Genomic DNA, 20,234 nt, shown 5'->3' on the forward strand with positions numbered 1-20,234 from the left:
GTATAGTATCACTAACTAGGAAATTAATGGAACTAAAGAGTGACAAATCCCCAGGACCTGATGCTTTCCATTCGAGGGTGTTAAAGGGAGCAAGACAACACATTGTCGATGCCCTAATTATAATCTTCCAGAGTTCTTTAGATTCAGGAGTAGTCTCTCCGGATTGGAAAATTGCACATGTCACTCCACTTTTGAAGAGGGTGAAAGGGGGAAATTAGGGAATTACAGACCAGTTAGCCTAACATCTACGGTGGGAAAATTGTTGAGTCTATAATGAAGGATGGGGTAACTGAGCACCTTGAAAATTTTCAGTTGATCAGGGAGAGTCAGCATGGATTCGTGAAGGGAAGGCCATGCCTGACAAATCTCATTTTTTGAAGAGGTGACTACAGTTGTGGTCAGAGGAATGTTAATGGATGTCATTTATGTGAACTTCAGGAAACAATTGATAAGTTAATAGTCTCTTGTGTGAGACTTTATCTAAGTGGAAGCCCACGGAGTTGAGGGCAAATTATTGACGTGGTTGGAAAATTGGTTGAGTGACAGGCGACAGAAAAGGGGATAATAGGTGATTACTTTAATTGGCAGGAGGTGACGAGTGGTGTACCACTGAGATCTGTGTTTGGGCCTCAATTATTCACATTATTCATTAATGACTTGAATGATGGCATAGCAAGTCATATATCCAAGTTTGTGGATGATACAAAGTTAGGTGGCATTGTAGGAAGCCCAAATAATTGCAGAAAATTGCAAAGAGATATTGACAGACTAGGTGAAAGGGCAAAATTATGGCCGATGGAATTTAATATAAGCAAGTGTAAGGTTATCAATTTTGGACCAAAGAAGGATAGAATCAAATACTTTCTACATGGAAAGAGGTTAGGTACAGTGGATATCCAAAGAGACTTGGGGTTCGGTGCATAAGCCCTTAAATCCCAGGAACAAGTGCAAAAAATAATCAAACGGCTAATAGAATGCTAGCTTTTATATCTAGAGGACTGGAATATAAAGATACAGAGGTTATGCTGCAGCTACACAAAACTTGGGAGTACTGTAAGCAGTTCTGGGCACCACACCTTAGGAAGGATGTTTTGGCCTTGGAGGGAGTGCATTCTAGGTTTACAAAAATGATACCTGGATTACAGGGGTTGAGTTATAAAGAGAGATTACTCAAATTAGACCTGTTTAGGGGCAGCATGGCGACGCAGTGGTTAGCACTGCTACCTCACTGCATCAAGGACCTGGGTTCGATCCCGGCCCCGGGTCACTTTCCATGTGGAGTTTGAAATTCTCCCCGTGCCTGCATGGGTCTCACCCCCATAACCCAAAAAGATGTGCAGGATAGTTGAATTGGCCATGCTAATTTGCCCCTTAATTGGAAAAAAAACAATTGGTTTCTCTAAAAAAACATTTTTTAATTAGACCTGGTTTCACTAGAATTTCAAAGCTTATGGGGTAGTCTGATCAAAGTATTCAAGATAGTAACAGGGAAAGACAGGTTAGATGAAGAACAACCAGTGGTTGGAGATTCTAAAAATTGGGGGCATTGTCTAAATATTTGGGCTAAACCATTCAGGAGAGATGTTAGGAAGAACTTCTTCACTCAAAGGGTGATAGAGGTTGGAAACTCTCCCACAAACAGCAATTGAAGCTAGATCAGTTAATTTTAAATCTGAGATAGATAGATTTTTGTTAAGCAAAGCTATTAAGGGATATGGGCCAAATGCAGGTATATGGAGTTAGGTCACAGATCCGCCATGATTACATTGAATGGCAGGATACGCTTGAGGGGCTGAATGGCCTACTCCTGTCCCTATGAGGGCAAGGTGGAGTCGGCCCTACCGTCTCCAGAGGCAGGACTGAGGTGGTGACTGAGGCAGCCGGCAGGCTACAACACATATCTTATGTTTTTTGGGATATCAGTCCAGTGATCAATGTCAGGCCCTCAACCCGCACCCTTCTCACCCCTCACCCCACCATCTATTTCCGAGAGTCACTCACCCAGTATACACCAAGGGTAAACGTCAGGAACTATGTTTTTGAAATGGACATTAATCTAATAAAGCTATTTTCAAAAATCACATGCTGTGCAGTTATGGAACCCACATTAAAGCAGGGATGTGATGGCACAGGAAAGGGTGCAGGGAAGATTTACCAGGAAGTTGCCTGGCCTGGAGAGTTTTAGCTATGAAGAGAGATTGGATGGATTGGGGTTGTTTTCCTTGAGACTGAGGGGAGGGGGGGGGGGAGACATGATTGAGATGTATAAAATTATGAAGGGCACAGATAGAGGAGACGAGAAGTTTTTCCCCTTGGGGGAAGGATCAATGACCAGGAGGCATAGATTTAAGATAAGGGGCATGGGGTTTAGAGGGGATGTGAGGAAAAACCTTTTCATCCAGATGGTGGTGGATCTGGAACTCACTGCCTGAAAGGGTGGTGGAGACAGGGACCCTCATAACAATTAAGTAGTATTTAGATGCACACTTGCACTGCTAAGGCATACAAAGCTATGGGTCAAGAGCTGGAAAATTGGATTGGAATACTCAGGTGATTGTTTTTGATTGGCGCAGCCACGATGTTCCGAAGGGCCTTTTCTATACTGTCAATATCTATGATTCTATGAAGAAAAACTAATTGGGGGGGAAAATCATAAAACCTTCAAGTTCTCAATCTGCTGTAAAAACAAACATATCTCACTTAACCACATCAGCAACATGCAATCCTTCAATAGCATTTCAAAAGCACAGAGTTTAGTGAAAGGAAGGAATTGAAGGAGATCAGTGTTGTTAGAGAAATGGTGTTGGGGAAATTGATGGGATTGAAGGATGGTAAATCCCCAGGGCCTGATAATCTACACCCCAGAGGTGGTCATTTTCCAAGATTCTATAGTCTCTGGAACAGTTCCTACAAGTTTAGATGAGGGTACTAAATGTAATATCTCCAAATTTGCAGATGACACAAAGCTGGATGGAAGGCTGAGCTGTGAGTTGGATGCAGAGATCCTTCAGAGTGATTTGAACAAGTTGAATGAGTGAGCAAATGAATGGCAGATGCTGTATAATGTGAATAAATGTGAGGTCATCTACTTTGGTAGCAGAAACGGGAAGGCAGATTATTATCTAAATGGCCATAATTTACAAGAGGGGAATGTGTAATGAGACCTGGGTGTCCTCATACACCAGCCGCTGAAGGTAAGCATGCAGGTGCAGCAGGCAGTAAAGAATGCAAAATGATATGTTGGCCTTCAAAGTGAGAGGAATCCAATGCAGGAGCAGGGATGTCTTGTTAGAATTACACAGGGCCTTGGTGAGGCCAAACCTGGAATATGTGGGCAATTTTTGTCTCCTTATCTGAGAAAGTATGTTCTTGCTTTAGAGGGTGTGCAGACTGATTGGTGGAACGGCAGGTCTGACGTTTGAGGAAAGATTGAATCAATATTAGCTGGAGTTCAGAAGAATGAGGGGGAATCTCATAGCAACCTATAAAATTCTAACAGGACTAGACCGGGTAGATGCAAGAAGGGTGTTCCCATGGTGGAGGTGTCCAGACCAGGGGTTATGGGGGATATGGGATAGACCGTTTAGGATAAAGATGAGGAGAAATCTCTTCACCCAGAGAGTGGTCAGCCTGTGGGATTTGCTATGACAGAAAGCAGTTGAGGCAAAACATTGTATGTTTTCAAGCAGCAGTTAGATATAGCACTTGGGATGAAGGGAAGTCAAAGGACATGGGGGAGAAGGTGGGATCAGGCTATTGAGTTGGATGATCAGCCATGATCATGAAGAATGGCAGAGCAGGCTTAAAGGGCCGAATGGTCGCTTCCTATCTTCTATATTTCTATGTAAAACTGTCATCAAACTCTACATAGCCTACTGTTGGGATATGTAGCACTGTAGCTTTATAAACTCAGCCAAGCATTCCTAATGGTTTCAACTGTCATAGCAAATCATTACTGCTCCCAAGCAATGAAGCCTATTGAAAGTACAAAATAGATGGCTATTGTTTTCTTTAAGCTACACCAGATGGCCTCTCAATCATTGCAGTTCAGGAGCATGTATCTGTTTTTTGTTCCGAAGGAAAGTTGCAGAGTAGATTTTGTTCTCTATTTGAAAAGGCTATGAACCTTCAAATCACTTATGGTCATGACACTTTTTACCAAACGCAGTTTTCTTCATTTTTAATGCACAGTAGCATAAATACTCTAATATAACTCGGGGAGAGCCAGCATGGATTCATGACCAGTAAGTCATGCCTGACAAACCAATTGAATTTTTTGAAGAGATGATGAAAGTAGTAGATAGGAGAATGTTATGTGGACTTCCAGAAGGCATTTGATAAAGTCCCACATAAGAGACTGTTAACTAAGGTAGAAGCCCATAGAGTGGGAATATGGAGTTGGGCCCCAGATCAGCCATGATCTCATTGAATGGCGGAGCAGGCCCTCAAGCTGCTGAATGGCTTATTCCTGTTCCAATGTTCCTAACACTTGCAGAGGCTGGTCAACTTATCGTTGCAGGATGGAGCCCTTTACTTAATCACTGCATCTAACTTACAATGATCATTTTGTTTTGTCTTTCAAAGTCGTCACTGGAAGAATTCCAGGAGCAGGTAACTTTGTTTGATACCTCACTTGGGACTGGGGTTCACACCTCCACTAAAAAGGTTGTGGACCATATATTCCTACAGAAAGGGCCTGACTCCACAAAAAGTACAAGGGGTGGGTGGGAGTGGAGGGTAAGGTTGGACTGCCCACCCTGCAATAAATCCAGTATGGGCAGGAGTCTCTGCAGGTGAGCTACCCCACAACATTAAAAATTGCCAGAAACAGAATGGTCCTACCTACCATTTTTGAAAGTCTCCTGAATTGACCCACTCGGCAGAAATCCAGGCAAGGAAATTCACTTTGTATTGATCTGTAAAGAAAAAATAATATTTTAGAAATATGCATTATAAAGTATGAAAATGCACAGCAGATCAATCCGGGAATTAAGGGAATGATGGTTCTGTTTCACATTTTAACTATGGACCACCATACGTTCACACATTCACCAATATTTGACAAATATTTTTGTAGATTCCTTTTCTACCATTTCAGGTGCAGATTGCTAATACCAGATATAATGTAACTATTATTCATGTTATATTTGTGCATATTCTATTGTATATCAGATAAGGTATCAACTATTCTCAATGTAATATTTGATTGTACAACAGAAACAAGTATTGGTTATTTTGAATGTTAAGCTAATCTGAAGAGTTAAAGAACTTGCTGATTACAGGTCAAGTTCTCTTACTTGGTGAGAATTTTGGAATATTTGAACAAATTTTTTTTTTCTAGTGCTTGAATGTGTCGCAGCTGCTCCAGCATTATGGTCTTAGCACAAATTCTGGGATTTCTACAGTGGAGTTTACATATCTATGCCCTGCCTTGCTGTACCAAATTGATAGCGGGGTTTGCATCCAGTATCATGATAAGTTGAGTATGGAGCCAATAGACAATCAAGAATCTGTATTACCAGGTGAGGCAAAAAAATGATCTTAGAGCTGGAATTAGTTTTTATTCTTAACAAGTGGTTAAACTATGTGTGCTTCCAAGTATTTTCAGCACCAATAGTTTTTTTTCAATATAGTAGAAGTCTCATTCTGGACTTTAAAAGTTACTTCAAGCGATCAGACGTTCTGTTTACTCTGTTTCCCTCCATCCTGGCCTCCCACCAAATGAATGATCAAAGCACTACAGTATCTGTTTTTCTTAATTATTTGTTCTTGAGATTTGAAACCTGGCAAAGCCAACATTTATTACAAATTCGAATTAACCTTGGGAAGGTGGGGGTGGCCCACCTTCTTGAACTGCTGCAATCCATGGGAAGCAGGTGTACCCATAATGCTACTGGGAGGGAGTTCCAGGATTTTGACCCAAAAACTAAGAAAGAATGACACTTATAATTCCAAGTCGGGACTTGGAGAGAAACTTACAGGTGGTTTTGTTTTGTGCAACCACTGCCCGTATTCATTTAGGTGGTGGAGCAGGTGTTGTCGGAGGAGCCTTGGTCAGATACTGCAGTGCATCTTGTGGATGGTACGGATACTTGCCATTGTGTGATGGTGGGAATCAGTGTCTAAGGTAGTGGATGGGGTGCTGATAAAGCAGTCTGTTTGGTCTTCGATGGTGTAGAGCTTAAGTGTTGTTTGAGTTGGACTCATCCGGGTAAGTAGAAAATATTCCATTCCGCTCCTCTTTCGAAGGATTTTGACCCAGAAGGGGGAAAGGAACAATGAAACCAAAGAGAAAATGCTGTAAAATCTCAGCAGGTCTGGCAGAATCTGTAGAGAGAGAAAAGAGCTAACGTTTTGAGTCCAGATGACCCTTTGTCAAGGAAGGAACAATGATATTGGCTGGTATTTTTCAAAAAGGTACTGATGAGTAATCCCTGCCATTGGAACCAAAAGCAGGATTTCATCTCGTTTGGGCAGACAGTGGGACGCAAGGGGGGGATTTTACTGATAGTGGCCAATTAATAGACTGCTACCAAGAACGCATCCAATTGAGAATGGTGGCTCGCCTCCCAGAGCTGCCAGCCCAATTGTTGCTGAAGCTACAGAAGGAACAGAGTCCCTGCATGCTGAGGTGTCCTCAAATATCAGTTTGTTTTTTAAAATACAGCTGTGGTGAGGCAAGGGCCGCTATTGCTACCGTGGGACTCCTCTGTGGACCATGGAGCGGCCTTAAAAGCCCAGAACTCCCGCCAAATAGCTTTTTACGAGGCCATTAAGATTTACCTGGTGATCTTTCCACATGGCTGTAACTTTTCCTAGTGCTGGTAAAATGCTAGCAAGAGAGGAAGGGGGATAAGTCTTTGACTGCTAATTGGCAGGTGGCGGTGCCACTGGGGCCCTCAACGCTGGCAGTACCCCATGATGGTGGATTGACAATATTCTCCTTTCCCAAACCTTCTGCTATTTTACTAGGCTGCGACATCCCATCCCTTCTCTAGCGGGCTGTTGAAAACCAGCTCATTGTTTCAATTTGAATTGGGTGGGGTGTGGGTAGGGGTGAAATTTGCAGGTTGGCATGATCCCATATGGCTGCTTTCTTCTCGGTGGTAGTGGTTCTGGGTTTGGAAGAGGCTGCTGAAGAAGATTTGGTGAATTTCTGCAGTGCATCCTGTAGTTGGTACACATTGCTGCCACTGAGTCCGTAGTGGAGGAAAGAAATGTGTAAGGTGGTGGATGGGGTGCCAATCAAACGGTTTGCTTTGTCTTGGTTCGTGCCAAGCCTCTTGACTGTTGTCGGAGATACAGTCATCCAGGCAAGGAGAGTATTTCATCCTGATTTTTGACTTGTAGATGGTGGACAAGTTTTGGGGAGTCAGGAAGGGAATTACTTGCTGTAGAATTCCAAGTTTGTAACCTATGATATATATAGCTGGTCCAATTTTCTGGTTAATGCTTACCTCCAGTATGTTGATGGTAGGGATTAATCATATAATCCCTACAGTGCAGAAGGAGGCTATTCGGCCCATCGAGTCTGCACCGGCTCTCTGAAAGTGCATCCGACCTAGGCCCACTCCCCATCCCAGTAATCCCACATAACCTTTAGACACTAAGGAGCAATTTAACATGGCCAATCCACCTTTGGACTGTGGGAGGAAACTGGAGCATCTGGAGGAAGCCCATGCAGACACAGGGAGAATGTACAACTTCACACAGGCAGTGACCCAAGGCTGAAATCGAACCTGGGTCCCTAGCACTGTGAGGCAGCCGTGCTAACCACTGCCGCCTTCAACTGCTAAATGAGATCCAATTTTTTGGAGGTGGTCATTGCCCGGCACTTGTGTTGCACAAATTTAACATGTCACTTCCCAGCTCAAATTTGAATGTTGCCCCAGTCTTGCATGCAGACACAGATTGCTTCATTATCTGAGGACTTGCAATGAGCACTGCAATTATCAGTGAACATCCTCACTTCTGACCTTTATGATGGAGGAAGGTCATAAAGCAGCTGAAAATAGTTGGGACTATGATACTAACCTGAGGAACTGCTGCAGTGATTTCCTAGGGCTGTGTTCATTGAGCTCCAATAATCAAAACCATCTCCCTTCATGCCAGGTATGACTATAATCAATGGAGAAATGTTCCTGTGATTCTTTGACTTCTATTTTACATGGGTTTCTTGATGTGGCACTCAACCAAATCCTGTTTTAGTGTAATTTCATCTCTGGAATTCAGTTCTTTTGTCCTTGTTTGGACCAAGACTATAATGGGACCTGGGGCTGATGCTCTAGGTGGAACGCAAACTGGATATTGGTGAGTTAAGTGCCACGAGATAGCACTGTTGAAGACTCCTTCCATCACTTTGCTGATGATAGAGAGTAGGCTGAAGCGGTGGTGTTTACAAGATTGGGCATGTCCAGATTTTTGTTGACTGGGTACATATATATAATTTCCAACTTTGTCAAGTAATGCCAGTGTTGTAGCTTTCCATTTTGGACCAAAGAAAGGATAGAGTAGAGTACTTTCTAAATGGAAAGAAGTTTGGTACAGTGGATGTCCAAAGAGACTTGGGGGTTCAAGTGCATAGGTCCTTAAACTCCCAGGAACAAGTGCAGAAAATAATCAAAAAACCTTTTCATCTAGAAGTTTGGAGTATAAAGACACATGCGTATGTTGCAGCTATACAAAACCCTGGTTAGACCCCAATTGGAGTACTAAGAGCAGTTCTGGGTTTCACACCTTAGGAAGGATATTTTGGCCTTGGAGGGAGTGCAACCTAGGTTTACAAATATGATACCTGGACTACAGGAGTTGAGTTACGAGGAGAGATTACTCAAATTAAACCAGTTTTTGTAAGAATTTCTAAGGTTATGGGGTGATCTGAAATGAAATGAAATGAAATGAACGAAATGAAAATCGCTTGTTGTCACAAGTAGGCTTCAAATGAAGTTACTGTGAAAAGCCCCCAGTCGCCACATTCCGGCGCCTGTTCGGGGAGGCTGGTACGGGAATTGAACCGTGCTGCTGGCCTGCCTTGATTCTGCTTTCAAAGCCAGCGATTTAGCCCTGTGCTAAACCAGCCCCTAATCTGATCGAAGTATTCAAGATATTATCAGGGAAAGACAGGTAGATAAAGATCAATTATTTCCACTGGTTGGAAATTCTAAAAATAGGAGGAATTGTCTAAACATTTGTGCTAAACCATTCAGGAGAGATGTCAGGAAGAACCTCTTCACTCAAGAGTGGTACAGGTTTGGAACACTCTCCCGCAACAATTGTTGAAGCTAGATCAGTTGTTAATTCTAAATCTGAGATAGATAGATACTTGTCAAGCAAAAATATATTAAGGGATATGGGCGAAGATATATGGAGTTAAGTCACAGATCAAGATGGTCGGTGCAGACTTGATGGGCCGAATGGCCTCCTTCTGCACTGTATGTTATGTTCAATGGCAGGTTAGGCTCGAGGGGCTTTGGCGGGGCAGGCTCGAGGGGCTTAATGGCCTAATTCTGTACCTATATTTTTTACTGGCACTGCTTGACCAGAGCCCAATAATCCCTACTGTATTAGACACCTGGCTGATCTGATTTGTAACCTCAACTGCACATCCACACCTGCAACCATTAAACTTTCACCTCCTTCCTTATCAAGAATTTATTAAGCTCTGCCTTAAAAATATTTAAAGACCACCTTTTGAGAAAGCGTTCCAAAGACACTCAACCTTTTGAGAGAAATAATTTCTCCTCATCTGTCTTAAATGGGCGAGCCCTTATTTTGAAACATCTTTTACATATTCCCACAACAGGAAACATCCTTTCCATATGGATATGGAAAGGATGTTTCCTGTTGTGGGAATATGTAAAAGACCCCATAGAATCTTTTTTGTTTCAATCAAGTCACTTCTTGCGCTTCTAAACACAAGTGGATACAGGCTTAGCCTGTCCCAACTGTTTAAACAGCACAGCTCCCAGTTTCTCCAGTACTGTTGCCAATATCCCATAAATCGAAACTCATTTCTCCCATCAGTCTTTGAGCCACATATTCATCTCTTTTACCTTATTTACCATACGTCAATTAGATCATAGCTCAGGTACGTCAATTAAATCGTAGCTCAGGTAATAATCCAGACATTATTCATTTTGAGGTTCTACTTTTTAAATTTAGCTCCAACTGCTCATATTTCCGAAGCAGAATCTCTTTCCTATTTCTATCGTTGGTACACATGGGCGACAACAACTGTATCCACTCCTCCCACTGCAGATTTGTCTCCAATTCCAAGCAGATGTTCGAATCCTGGTACTGTCGGACAACACAGCCATCTGGACTCGTGCTCTTGACTGCAGCGAACTCTTTCAACTCTGACTATATTGTTGTCTACGAATGCTAAACTCCTGTTAACTCTCCCCACCCCCTCACTTAAATGGCTTACTGTACCACAGTGCCATGGTCAGTTTATTCATCCTACAGCCCCTGCTTTCATCTCTTAAGATGCAAGAACCTCAAACCTATTAGACAATTGTAAGGGCCGAGGTCCTCCATTCCTACCGTCTCAGTCCCCTTAATTGCCTTGCTTGCAGTTAAATCCTCTTGTCTCTGACCACTGACCAAATCAGAAATGTCAGGGTACCAGACCAGACCCCAACTTTTGTTAGGATACTGCTAGTTTATTGTCACGTGTACCAAGGTACAGTGAAAAGTATTTTTCTGCGAGCAGCTCAACAGATCATTAAGTACAAATAAAATAAAATAAAAGAAAAGAAAATACATAATAGGGCACACAAGGTACACAATGTAACTACATAACACCGACATTGGGTGAAGCACATAGGGGTGTATTGTTAATGAGGTCAGTCCATAAGAGGGTCGTTTAGGAGTTTGGCAACAGCGGGGAAGAAGCTGCTTTTGAGTCTATTTGTGCGTGTTCTCAGACTTTTGTATCTCCTGCCCAATGGAAGAAATTGGAAGAGTGAGTATGTCGGGTGGGAGGGGTCTTTGATTATGCTGCCCACTTTCCCCAGGCAGCGTAGGTATAGATGGAGTCAATGGATGGGAGGCAGGTTCGTGTGAAGGACTGGGCTGTGTTCACGACTCTCTGAAGTTTCTTGCGGTTTTGGGCCGAGTAGTTGCCATACCAGGCTGTGATGCAGCCAGATAGAATGCAGTTAATGTGGACATGCTGAATTTCCTTAGTTTCCTGAGGAAGTATAGGCGCTATTGTGCTTTCTTGGTGGTAGCGTCGATGTGGGTGGACTAGGACAGATTTTTGGAGATGTGTACCCCTAGGAATTTGAAACTGCTAACCATTTCCACCTCGGCCCCGTTGATGCTGACAGGGGTGTGTACAGTACTTTGCTTTCTGAAGTCAATGACCAGCTCTTTAGTTTTGCTGGTATTTAGTTTGTTGTCACTGCACCACTCCACTAGATTCTCAATATCCCTCCTGTATTCTGACTCGTCGTTATTCGAGATCCGGCCCACTATGATCGTATCATCGGCAAACTTGTAGATGGGGTTGGAACCAAATTTTGCCACGCAGTCGTGTGTGTACAGGTAGTACAGTAGGGGGCTAAGTACGCAGCCTTGCGGGGTGCCGGTATTGAGGACTATTGTGGAGGAGGTGTTGTTGTTTATTCTTACTGATTGTGGTCTGTGGGTCAGAAAGTCGTGGATCAAGTTGCAGAGTGAGGAGCCATGTCCTAGGTTTTGGACCTTTAATATGAGCTTGTCTGGGTCTATGGTGTTGAGAAGTGGAGCTGTAGTCAATAACTGGAGTCTGATGTAGGAGTCCTTGTTGTCGAGATGCTCTAGGGATGTGTGTAGGGCCAGGGAGATGGCATCTGCTGTCGACCGGTTGCAGCGGTATGCGAATTGCAGTGGATCAAGGCGTTTGGGAGTAAGGAGGTGACCAACCTCTCAAAGCACTTCATTACGAGTCAGATACACCAGACGGTAGTCATTGAGGCACGTAGCCTGGTTCTTCTTTGGCACCGATGATGGTGGTCTTCTTGAAGCAGGTGGGACAGGTTAAAGATGTCCGAACACATCTGCCAGCTGGTCTGCACAGGCTCTGAGTGCATGAGCAGGGATCCCGTCCAGACCAGTCGCCTTCTGAGGGTTCACTTTCAGGAAAGCCGATCTGACTTTGGAAGCTGTGATGGTGGGTATGGGTGTGTTACGGGCTGCTGGGGCACTCTACAGTGGATCGTTGGTTTCCTGCTCGAACCGAGCATAGAATGCATTGAGTTCATAAGGGAGGGGTGTGCTGCTGCTGGAGATACTACTCGGCTTCGCTTTGTGGCCCGTTATGTTGTTTCGGCCTTGCCACAACCGGCGAGAGTCTGTAACGCTAGTCTGTGACTCTAGTTTGGTCTGATATTCTCCCTTGGCATCCCGGATGGCTTTGCGGAGGCCGTACCTGGATTTCTTATATAGGTCAGGGTCGCCTGACTTGAATGCCTCAGACCTGCCCTTCAGTAGGGAGTCAATCCCACGATTGAGCCATGGTTTCTGGTTGGGGAACATACATACTGCTTTCTTTGGCACGCAGTCGTCCACACATTGTGATTGTATTGCTGTAATATCTCATTAACTCTTTAGAAAGACTATAACAAAGAAGCTGGTTATTGGATCTTTGCAACAGAAGACGGTGCAGTTCCTGGGCTGAGCTAAATTTCTGTCTTAAAACTGACCAAGGCTATAATTATTAAGGTCTTTTCTTAAGGCTGCTAAGCATATCTAAAAAATATTTTTTATGAATATAAGTTTAGGAAGTGGAAAAGTGCATATATAGACACCTGAAGTTTGCAAAAGGATTGATTTTAATAGCACAGGTTATTCTGGCAAAGCAGGAAATGCCAATGTGTTATCAGAATGAGACCGAGGTGAGTTTAATGCGGAATCTCAAGCTTGGCAGATCAGGACAGGGAACTGGACTGTAAGAGCCTATCATGAAATGAAAACTGCTTGCCTCTCAAGCAGTTATACCAGGATTGAACAACCTGTCGCAAAGTTTAAGCACTGGTTGAAAGCATAGCTTGTCCACATCTAATCTTGGAGGGTCACATAGCAGAAAATTCAAAGTTGAAAGTAATTAATGACTAGTTATTTAAAGATGCTAAATAAATCCATGCATGATATCTCAGATAATTTATCCTTTGTTCTGTGAAATAGCAATGTAGGTCATTACTTATTTCATTTTCAGGCGTATTGATTTTGTTTTCGTTCTTTAGTGAAGGGATGTTGAGAGATCTTTGTTTTTCATTATTCACTCCTGTACATGTTCTCTTTGTCTGCATTTAATGTAATATTGAATTAACCTAGTGTATATGCCTGACTGACAGTGTGCCAAATAGTTTGAAAAAGCAGTTTGGGGGAAAATAATGAAATTGTGTGCACAAAAATCAATGTGTTGAATTTAAGGGACACACCATTGCATAATCATAGAACTCAAAAGATCTGGTGGATACATGTTGACTTGAAAAAATGCCAACATAGGCTTCCAAACTGCTTTTAGTCAGCAGTGCAAAATCTGATCAACTGTTGTCTGTTATTTTAAAATAAACATTTGACACTCATTAATATAATTTTTAGTGAAAATCTAATTTGTATAAATTCGCTTTGAATCAGTTAGAAACTGTTGGGATACATACAGAATATCTTATGATTGGACCAAAGTTGGCATAGCCTGTTTTTAAGAGTTGGAACTCGGAAATTCTTGATTATAAATTAATGAATTAAATTCTGAGTATTCTGTCAAAAAATACAATCAGTTTAAACAAAAAATACATTCAAAAATATTAATAAAGAGAAATGTTTACTGAAGTGTGTTATGAAAACCTTAATTTTAGTATCCATATGGTTGATGAAGTATATAGAACTTGAATCAGAGGCCACATTTCAAATCCCAAGATTGGAAGCCAAACATCTCAGTCCAGGTTTAATTATCGTGCAAAATCTTTGCATTGCAATTGTCACTATATACAATGTCCTCCGCAGCATTCTTATTTTGCAGACCTAAATATTTGAAAACAAAGTTAAAACTATTTTTGGGTTATTATTGCATCCACTTCTTCACGTTGTAGTGTGATCCGGTTACTGAAGGGAAGCTGATTAGTAATGTATTTCTTTGGACTACAACCTGAGTTTTAACGTTTATTTCAGTATCTTTTGCCCTTTTAGCATTGAACCAAAGCTGACACCTTTGTTGCTCTTTTATAACCACAGTGTGTGTTTTAACCTGTATGGTGGACAAATAATCTCACGAGTATTTTAGTTCAATCAGAGTTTGTTTATTAGACACAAGGTTATTAAGTAATCACACGTCCTACGACTGTAACTAACACTTAAACGACCTTAACTTAACCTCCAGGTGACTGGCAGATGTTGAGTAGATATGGTCTTATCTGATTCTTAACTTCTGGCGGGGCTGGAGTTCTTGTAGGTAGTCTGTGTTCTGTTTCTCCTTCGATGGATGTCGTGGGCCCTTGAACTTTGGCTGGTGTTGATAGCTGTGCTGCAGTCGACGATCAGTCGGAAGAGACCAGTCAAAAAGAGAAGGAATGCAGGCCTGCGCTGCCTTTTTAACCGGCTTGAGTTCCCCTGTCCCTTTTGTGGGCGGTCTCTGGTCACTGTCAATCAATGGATTAGGGCCCCACCCTCTGAATGGTCACATCCAATCAGGGGCTGCCACATCACTTTTGGGGTGGGCACTCTATGGCCAATCCTGGGAGGGCTCTGAGCAAGGCTGTTGCCGCTTCGTCTGGGAGATGATGTGGTGGACAAGATTGTCCTATTGTTCTTTTAATGGCCCTTTTACAGCTGTGAGTTTCTGCATAAAGTCTGGGCTGCAATTTGTATATTTGCAAACTGCAGCTTGTCTGTCTCAGCTTGACCGAATTTCCCATCACTTTGCGGCAATCCATTTTAGATGGCCACACCTTAAATTTTGGATGCTGTTCAAATAGGGTGTAGTCAATCAGGTCCTCTAAGGAAACATTTGGAGGATGCATAATGATTTTGGAAATTATTTATTTATTACAAGAAGTCCAATCTGAAAAATTCTATGGCACTGAAATCACAAATGATTTGCAGTTGGTAACAGTCGTAGAATGCAGATCATATCCTATGATACTTTATACATTGTTGTTGCATATTTCAGATCAGTTAAAATAAATTGAATGTGAATCTAATTTTTAATGCGACTTGGATTGAATACTCCCCATGTATAGTTGAACAGAAAATCTTGATATTATCAAGACTTTCATTCGAAATGAGGTGAATGAAAGCTTGAAATTCTGATGATCAGTACAAAACTGAACAATATCTAACAAATTTATTACTGCTTCCCCAAGTGAATGAACTGCAAGATGACAAGGTCATTATATAGTATACCATTGTCAACTGTTATCTTAATCTTATTTTTATGTTTTTGTGGTAACCTAATATATTCTTCTGAATCAGTTGTTTCTTACACAGTTTGGATTTGGGGACTGCTCTCAATCACCATTATAAGCTTGTTGTCAGTTCTGGGTGTTGTCCTTGTACCTATCATCAATCAAGTGTGCTTCAAGTATCTTCTAACATTCCTGGTGGCTCTGGCAGTGGGGACACTCAGTGGAGATGCATTACTGCATCTTATGCCTCATGTAAGTACAATTTTATTTAATGAGAATATAATTTGTATTGTGGTTCCTGTTCCTTTTGGGGGCGGAAGGGGGGAACAGTTGGTTCAAAGAGGCATTGCAGAGATTTCAGGGAGCCAGCCGAATAAGCTGCTCTCTGCTGTGGTATTGAGGTGTTTTTTTATTTGAATGACCATAGTACTCCATTTACCAACTGGCCATTGAGGATAGTTTATAATGCAGTTTATCTTCACCTCACTTATACATTGACTTTATGCAAAGCAGATTTTCCTTCCCTAACTGGAAGCACTGAGGTCACTTATTAGCATCCCTACTGCTAAACAAACTGGATTGGATTTGGGGCTCTCCTGGTGTGTTTGACTGAATTGACTGGATAAACTTGCCTAGCCCCTGGGGCACTAATTGTTATATTAATAACATCCAAGAAAGTCTCATCTTTGAAGGCTAGCTGACAATGCCTAGTAGAAGTGCTTCATGTATTTCATTCGCTGGGCAGCACGGTGGAGCAGTGGGTTAGCCCTGCACCCACACGGCGCCGAGGTCCCAGGTTCGATCCCGGCTCTGGGTCACTGTCCGTATGGAGTTTGCACATTCTCCCCGTGTTTGCATGGGTTTCGCCCCCACAACCCAAAGATGTGCAGGCTGGGTGGATTGGCCACGCTAAATTGTCCCTTAATTGGAAGGAAAAAAATGAATTGGGTACTCTAAATTTAAAAATAAATAAATATTTCATTCGCTGTACCAGGATTATAATTTCAATCCACTGGGAAATAATGTTCTATCATATTTACAAATGACACTGAATTGGAGGTACTTTGAACTTACTTCAAAGCCATATTTTTTTCTTCTACCTAATATCTGCCTGTGTAGGAACACCTGGGGCTGATTCTCCATTATTGGGACTATGTTCCCACCCCGGTGTCAAAACCGTAGAGTTTCACGCCAGAAAAACTGGTGTGAAAGGACTACTGATTCCCAGTCCTGCAGGGGGCTAGCAGGGACCCAATGTAAAACTCACAGCTTTTGCTGCAGATACGGGCCCCCGCACTTCCGGGTCAGAGGCCGCGCATGCACACGGCGGCGGCCTCCAGCAGCCGCGCCATGCTCCATGATGGACTCTGACCGCGGAGACAGACCCAAGAAAGAGACCCCCCCCCCCCCCCCCACAAACGGCCTTGCACCCGGCCCTCAAACACCGCACAAACATTCCCCGGCCGTCTATAAGACCCCCTGGCCTCCAATCTGCCTGCCCCCGACCAGGGCGGCCGCAGACTGAATCCGCAGCCGCCACACGAGTATCCTGTCCGACTGGAGCACATTAGTTCCATGCCGTCGGGATTGTGGCCGGTGGGAGAATTGCTGAGCGGGCCTCTGGCAATAGTCCAAATAGTCCAAGGTGGCGCGGCGTACTCTCAGAGTACGGCGTTTTTTTGGGACCCGCAGAATCGGTGAACCGGCACCGGTCCCGATTTCTTGCGGGAACATCGATTATCCGCCCCCTAGCCAGCCACGATTTCGACGCGAGGGTGCAGAGAATCCAGCACCTGAAGTTTCAAGTACATGGATTATTCTAGAAAATGCAGAAAATTAATTTGGTTTTGATCTGACTCCTTTTGCTTCTTGTATAGCTCAAAAGGATTTTGTTGCTGTTCATTTTAGTAAAAATTTTATGAAATGTTTCCATTGTTTGAAAAATGCCTCGTCTTTTTGAACATGCAGATGGTGCAGTCTTAGTTCCTACATTGACTTGTTTTTGCCAATCTGGACCTCAGTTTTATTTCTTTTAAGAAATAGCAGTGCTGTGTCGTACCCCTGTGTTTCACGTGCTGAAAAATGCTGATTATGAGCTTTTTTTCAATGTTCAGTAGGTAACCTTGAACCTTGTATCCATAATTCCTTTTTAAATGTGACCAAAATTTGAAAGATTTTGTGATTTGATTGTAAAATCACTCCAATACCATCCATTGAAAAATTTGAGACATTGATCCATTTTATCATACTTCAATTTCGTACTTATATAAAAGCAGAATGTGTTAGATCATGGTTAATGATTTTTTTCATGTGTCTGAATTGTTCTAAACCTATTGGGGGTAAAGTCTGAAATGTGTGTTTTATTACTATTTATCTTTCTTTTTACAAAAATAGTCACAAGGTAACCATGATCATAGTCATCATGACCATAACCACGATCATCACCATGATCATAATCATACTCCTGGAAATCATGAAAACTTTCAAGATCTCCTTACAGCATATAATGGATTGTGGAAAGGACTTACAGCTCTGGGTGGTATCTACCTTCTTTTCATCATTGAACACTGCATTGGCATATTCCGAGATCACAGAGCCAGAAGGGTAAGTTCAAAGTATGTACATTGTTACCGATAATTCAATGTTCGCTCCCCTATCCTTAAATTCTAGAGTTGTCTTAAATTTTAGTAGGGCTCAGTTCAACAGAATATTACTTCCAGCTGATCATGCAGTTTAAAGGTCTGTAGGGATCTATTCAGAAACTAAACTGAGATTTGATTAAATATAGATTGTAGTTGATGCACAATATGATATTCAGCTGTTAAGCTTGAAAGTGACATATTCCAACCACAACAAGAATTTTTCTTCAATTTAACCAAAAGCAATTATGAGGGGAAAACTGGCTACGGTTCATTGGGTAAATAGACAAAAACGTATGGCGTAAATAAAAGCAAATTTACTGTGGATGCTGGAATCTGAAACAAACAGAAAATACTGGAGAATCTCGACAGGTCTGACAGCATCTATGGAGAGAAAAGGGAGCTACTGTTTTTCAAGTCTGGACGACTTACATTTTACTTTGACTAAGGGTCACCCAGACTCGAAACATTAACTCCCTTTTCTCTCCACAGATGCTATCAGACCTGCTGAGAGGACCATAAATAAACAATAGAAAATATTTAAAGAGACTCCAAAATGGTCAACAAAAATACATTCAATTGAAGAACGAAGCCTCAGCAAGAAAGATTCATCCCTCGTTACTCAAGAAGTTAAGGATAGTATTAGAATAAAAGAAGAGCAGTATAAGGTTGGCAAGAATAGTAGCAAGTCTGAGGATTGTGAATGTCTTAAACCAGCAAAAAGCCACCAAAGTGTTGATAAAAAGGGAAAAAATAGAATGAGTGCGAACTACCCAGGAATTTCAAATAGACTGTTAAGAGCTTTTACACGTATATAAAAAGGAAGAGAGTAGCTAAAAGAAACTCTGCTCCCTAAAAGCAGAGACAAGTGAAATTATGGGGAATGAGGAAATAGCACAGCAATTGATTGAACATATATTTTCAGTAGAAAAATGCAAGTCGTATATCAGATATAGAGGGTAACTTGGGTGCTAAAATGAATGAGGAAATTAGTGATATTATCAGCAGAGAAAAAGTTCTGGAGAAACTTTGGGACTAAATTCTGACAAATCCCTGGGACTTGATGCCCTATATCCTAGAGTTCTAAAAGAGATAGCCACCATGTCCACTATCTCTGTAGCTATATTTCAAAATTCCATAGATTCGGGAATGGTCCCATTAAATTGGAAGCTAGCAAATGTGACAACGCTATTCAAGAAAGATGGGAGCGAGCATGTAGGAAATACAAGCCAGTTAACAAAGCATCAGTATTTGGAAGGTTCTGGAATCTATTATTAAGGAAGTCTTAACAGTGCACTGAGAAAATCATAGTATGATCAGACAAAGTCAATGTGGTTTTAATTGTTTGACAAATTTGAATTTTTTGAGGATGTAATTAATAGGGTAGATAAAGGGGAACCAGTAAATGTAGTACCTGGATTTCCCAAAAATATTCAATAAGGTGCCGCACAAAATTTTAATAAGGCAAGATTAGGGCTCACGGAGTTGGTTAACAGCCAGCAAGCAAAGAGTAGAAATAAATGGGAATTTTCAAGTTGTCAGATTGTGACTCGTGGTGTGCTGCATGGAACATGGGGCCTCAGCTATTAACATTCTGTATTGAAGCAGCAGAGTAATGTATCTAAGTTTACTGACAATACAAAGCTTGTTTGGAATTTAAGCTGCGAGGAGGACACAGAGGCTGCAAAGAGATATAATCAGGTAATGTGAGTGGGCAACTAGATGGCAGATGGAATATAATGTGGGGATGTGTGAGGTTATTCATTTCGGTCTTAAAATAGAAAATCAGAATATTTTTTACAAGGCGTCTATCTTGTAAATATTGGGCAGCACGGTGGCACAGTGATTAGCACTGCTGCCTCACAGCTCCAGGGACCCGGGTTCAATTCCGGCCTCGGGTGACTGTGTGGAATTTACACTTCTCGCCCCGTGTCTGCGTGGGTTTCCTCCGGGAACTCCAGTTTCCTCCCACAGTACGGACTGATGTGCAGATGTGGTGGATTGGCCATGCTAAATTGCCGCTTAGTGTCCAAAAGGTTAGGTGGGGTTACGGGGATAGGGTGGAGGTGCGGGCTTCAGTAGGATGCTCTTTCCAAGGGCCGATGCAGACCCGATGAGCTGAATGGCCTCCTACTCCACTGTAAATTCTAAGATTTTATGTTTGGAGAGATTTGGGTGTGCTCGTACAAAGAGGAACAGCAAGCAA

At 42.2% G+C, this 20,234-nt stretch overlaps 1 protein-coding gene across 4 annotated transcripts in view; it reads left to right on the forward strand.

Moving 5' to 3' along the window:
* Positions 1–20,234, forward strand: part of slc39a10 (solute carrier family 39 member 10) — a 153,724-nt gene that overhangs the window by 65,465 nt on the left and 68,025 nt on the right. For 3 of the 4 annotated variants that reach the window (XM_072478630.1, XM_072478631.1, XM_072478636.1), the window contains 3 exons: positions 5,342–5,522; positions 15,457–15,641; positions 17,784–17,993. In XM_072478630.1, coding sequence (XP_072334731.1) covers positions 5,342–5,522; positions 15,457–15,641; positions 17,784–17,993 — 576 coding nt within the window. The remainder of the gene's footprint in view (positions 1–5,341; positions 5,523–15,456; positions 15,642–17,783; positions 17,994–20,234) is intronic. The other variant, XM_072478645.1, reaches the window with a different exon arrangement.

This window comes from Scyliorhinus torazame, chromosome 2, assembly GCF_047496885.1.
Source record: "Scyliorhinus torazame isolate Kashiwa2021f chromosome 2, sScyTor2.1, whole genome shotgun sequence".
Classification (NCBI taxonomy): domain Eukaryota; kingdom Metazoa; phylum Chordata; class Chondrichthyes; order Carcharhiniformes; family Scyliorhinidae; genus Scyliorhinus; species Scyliorhinus torazame.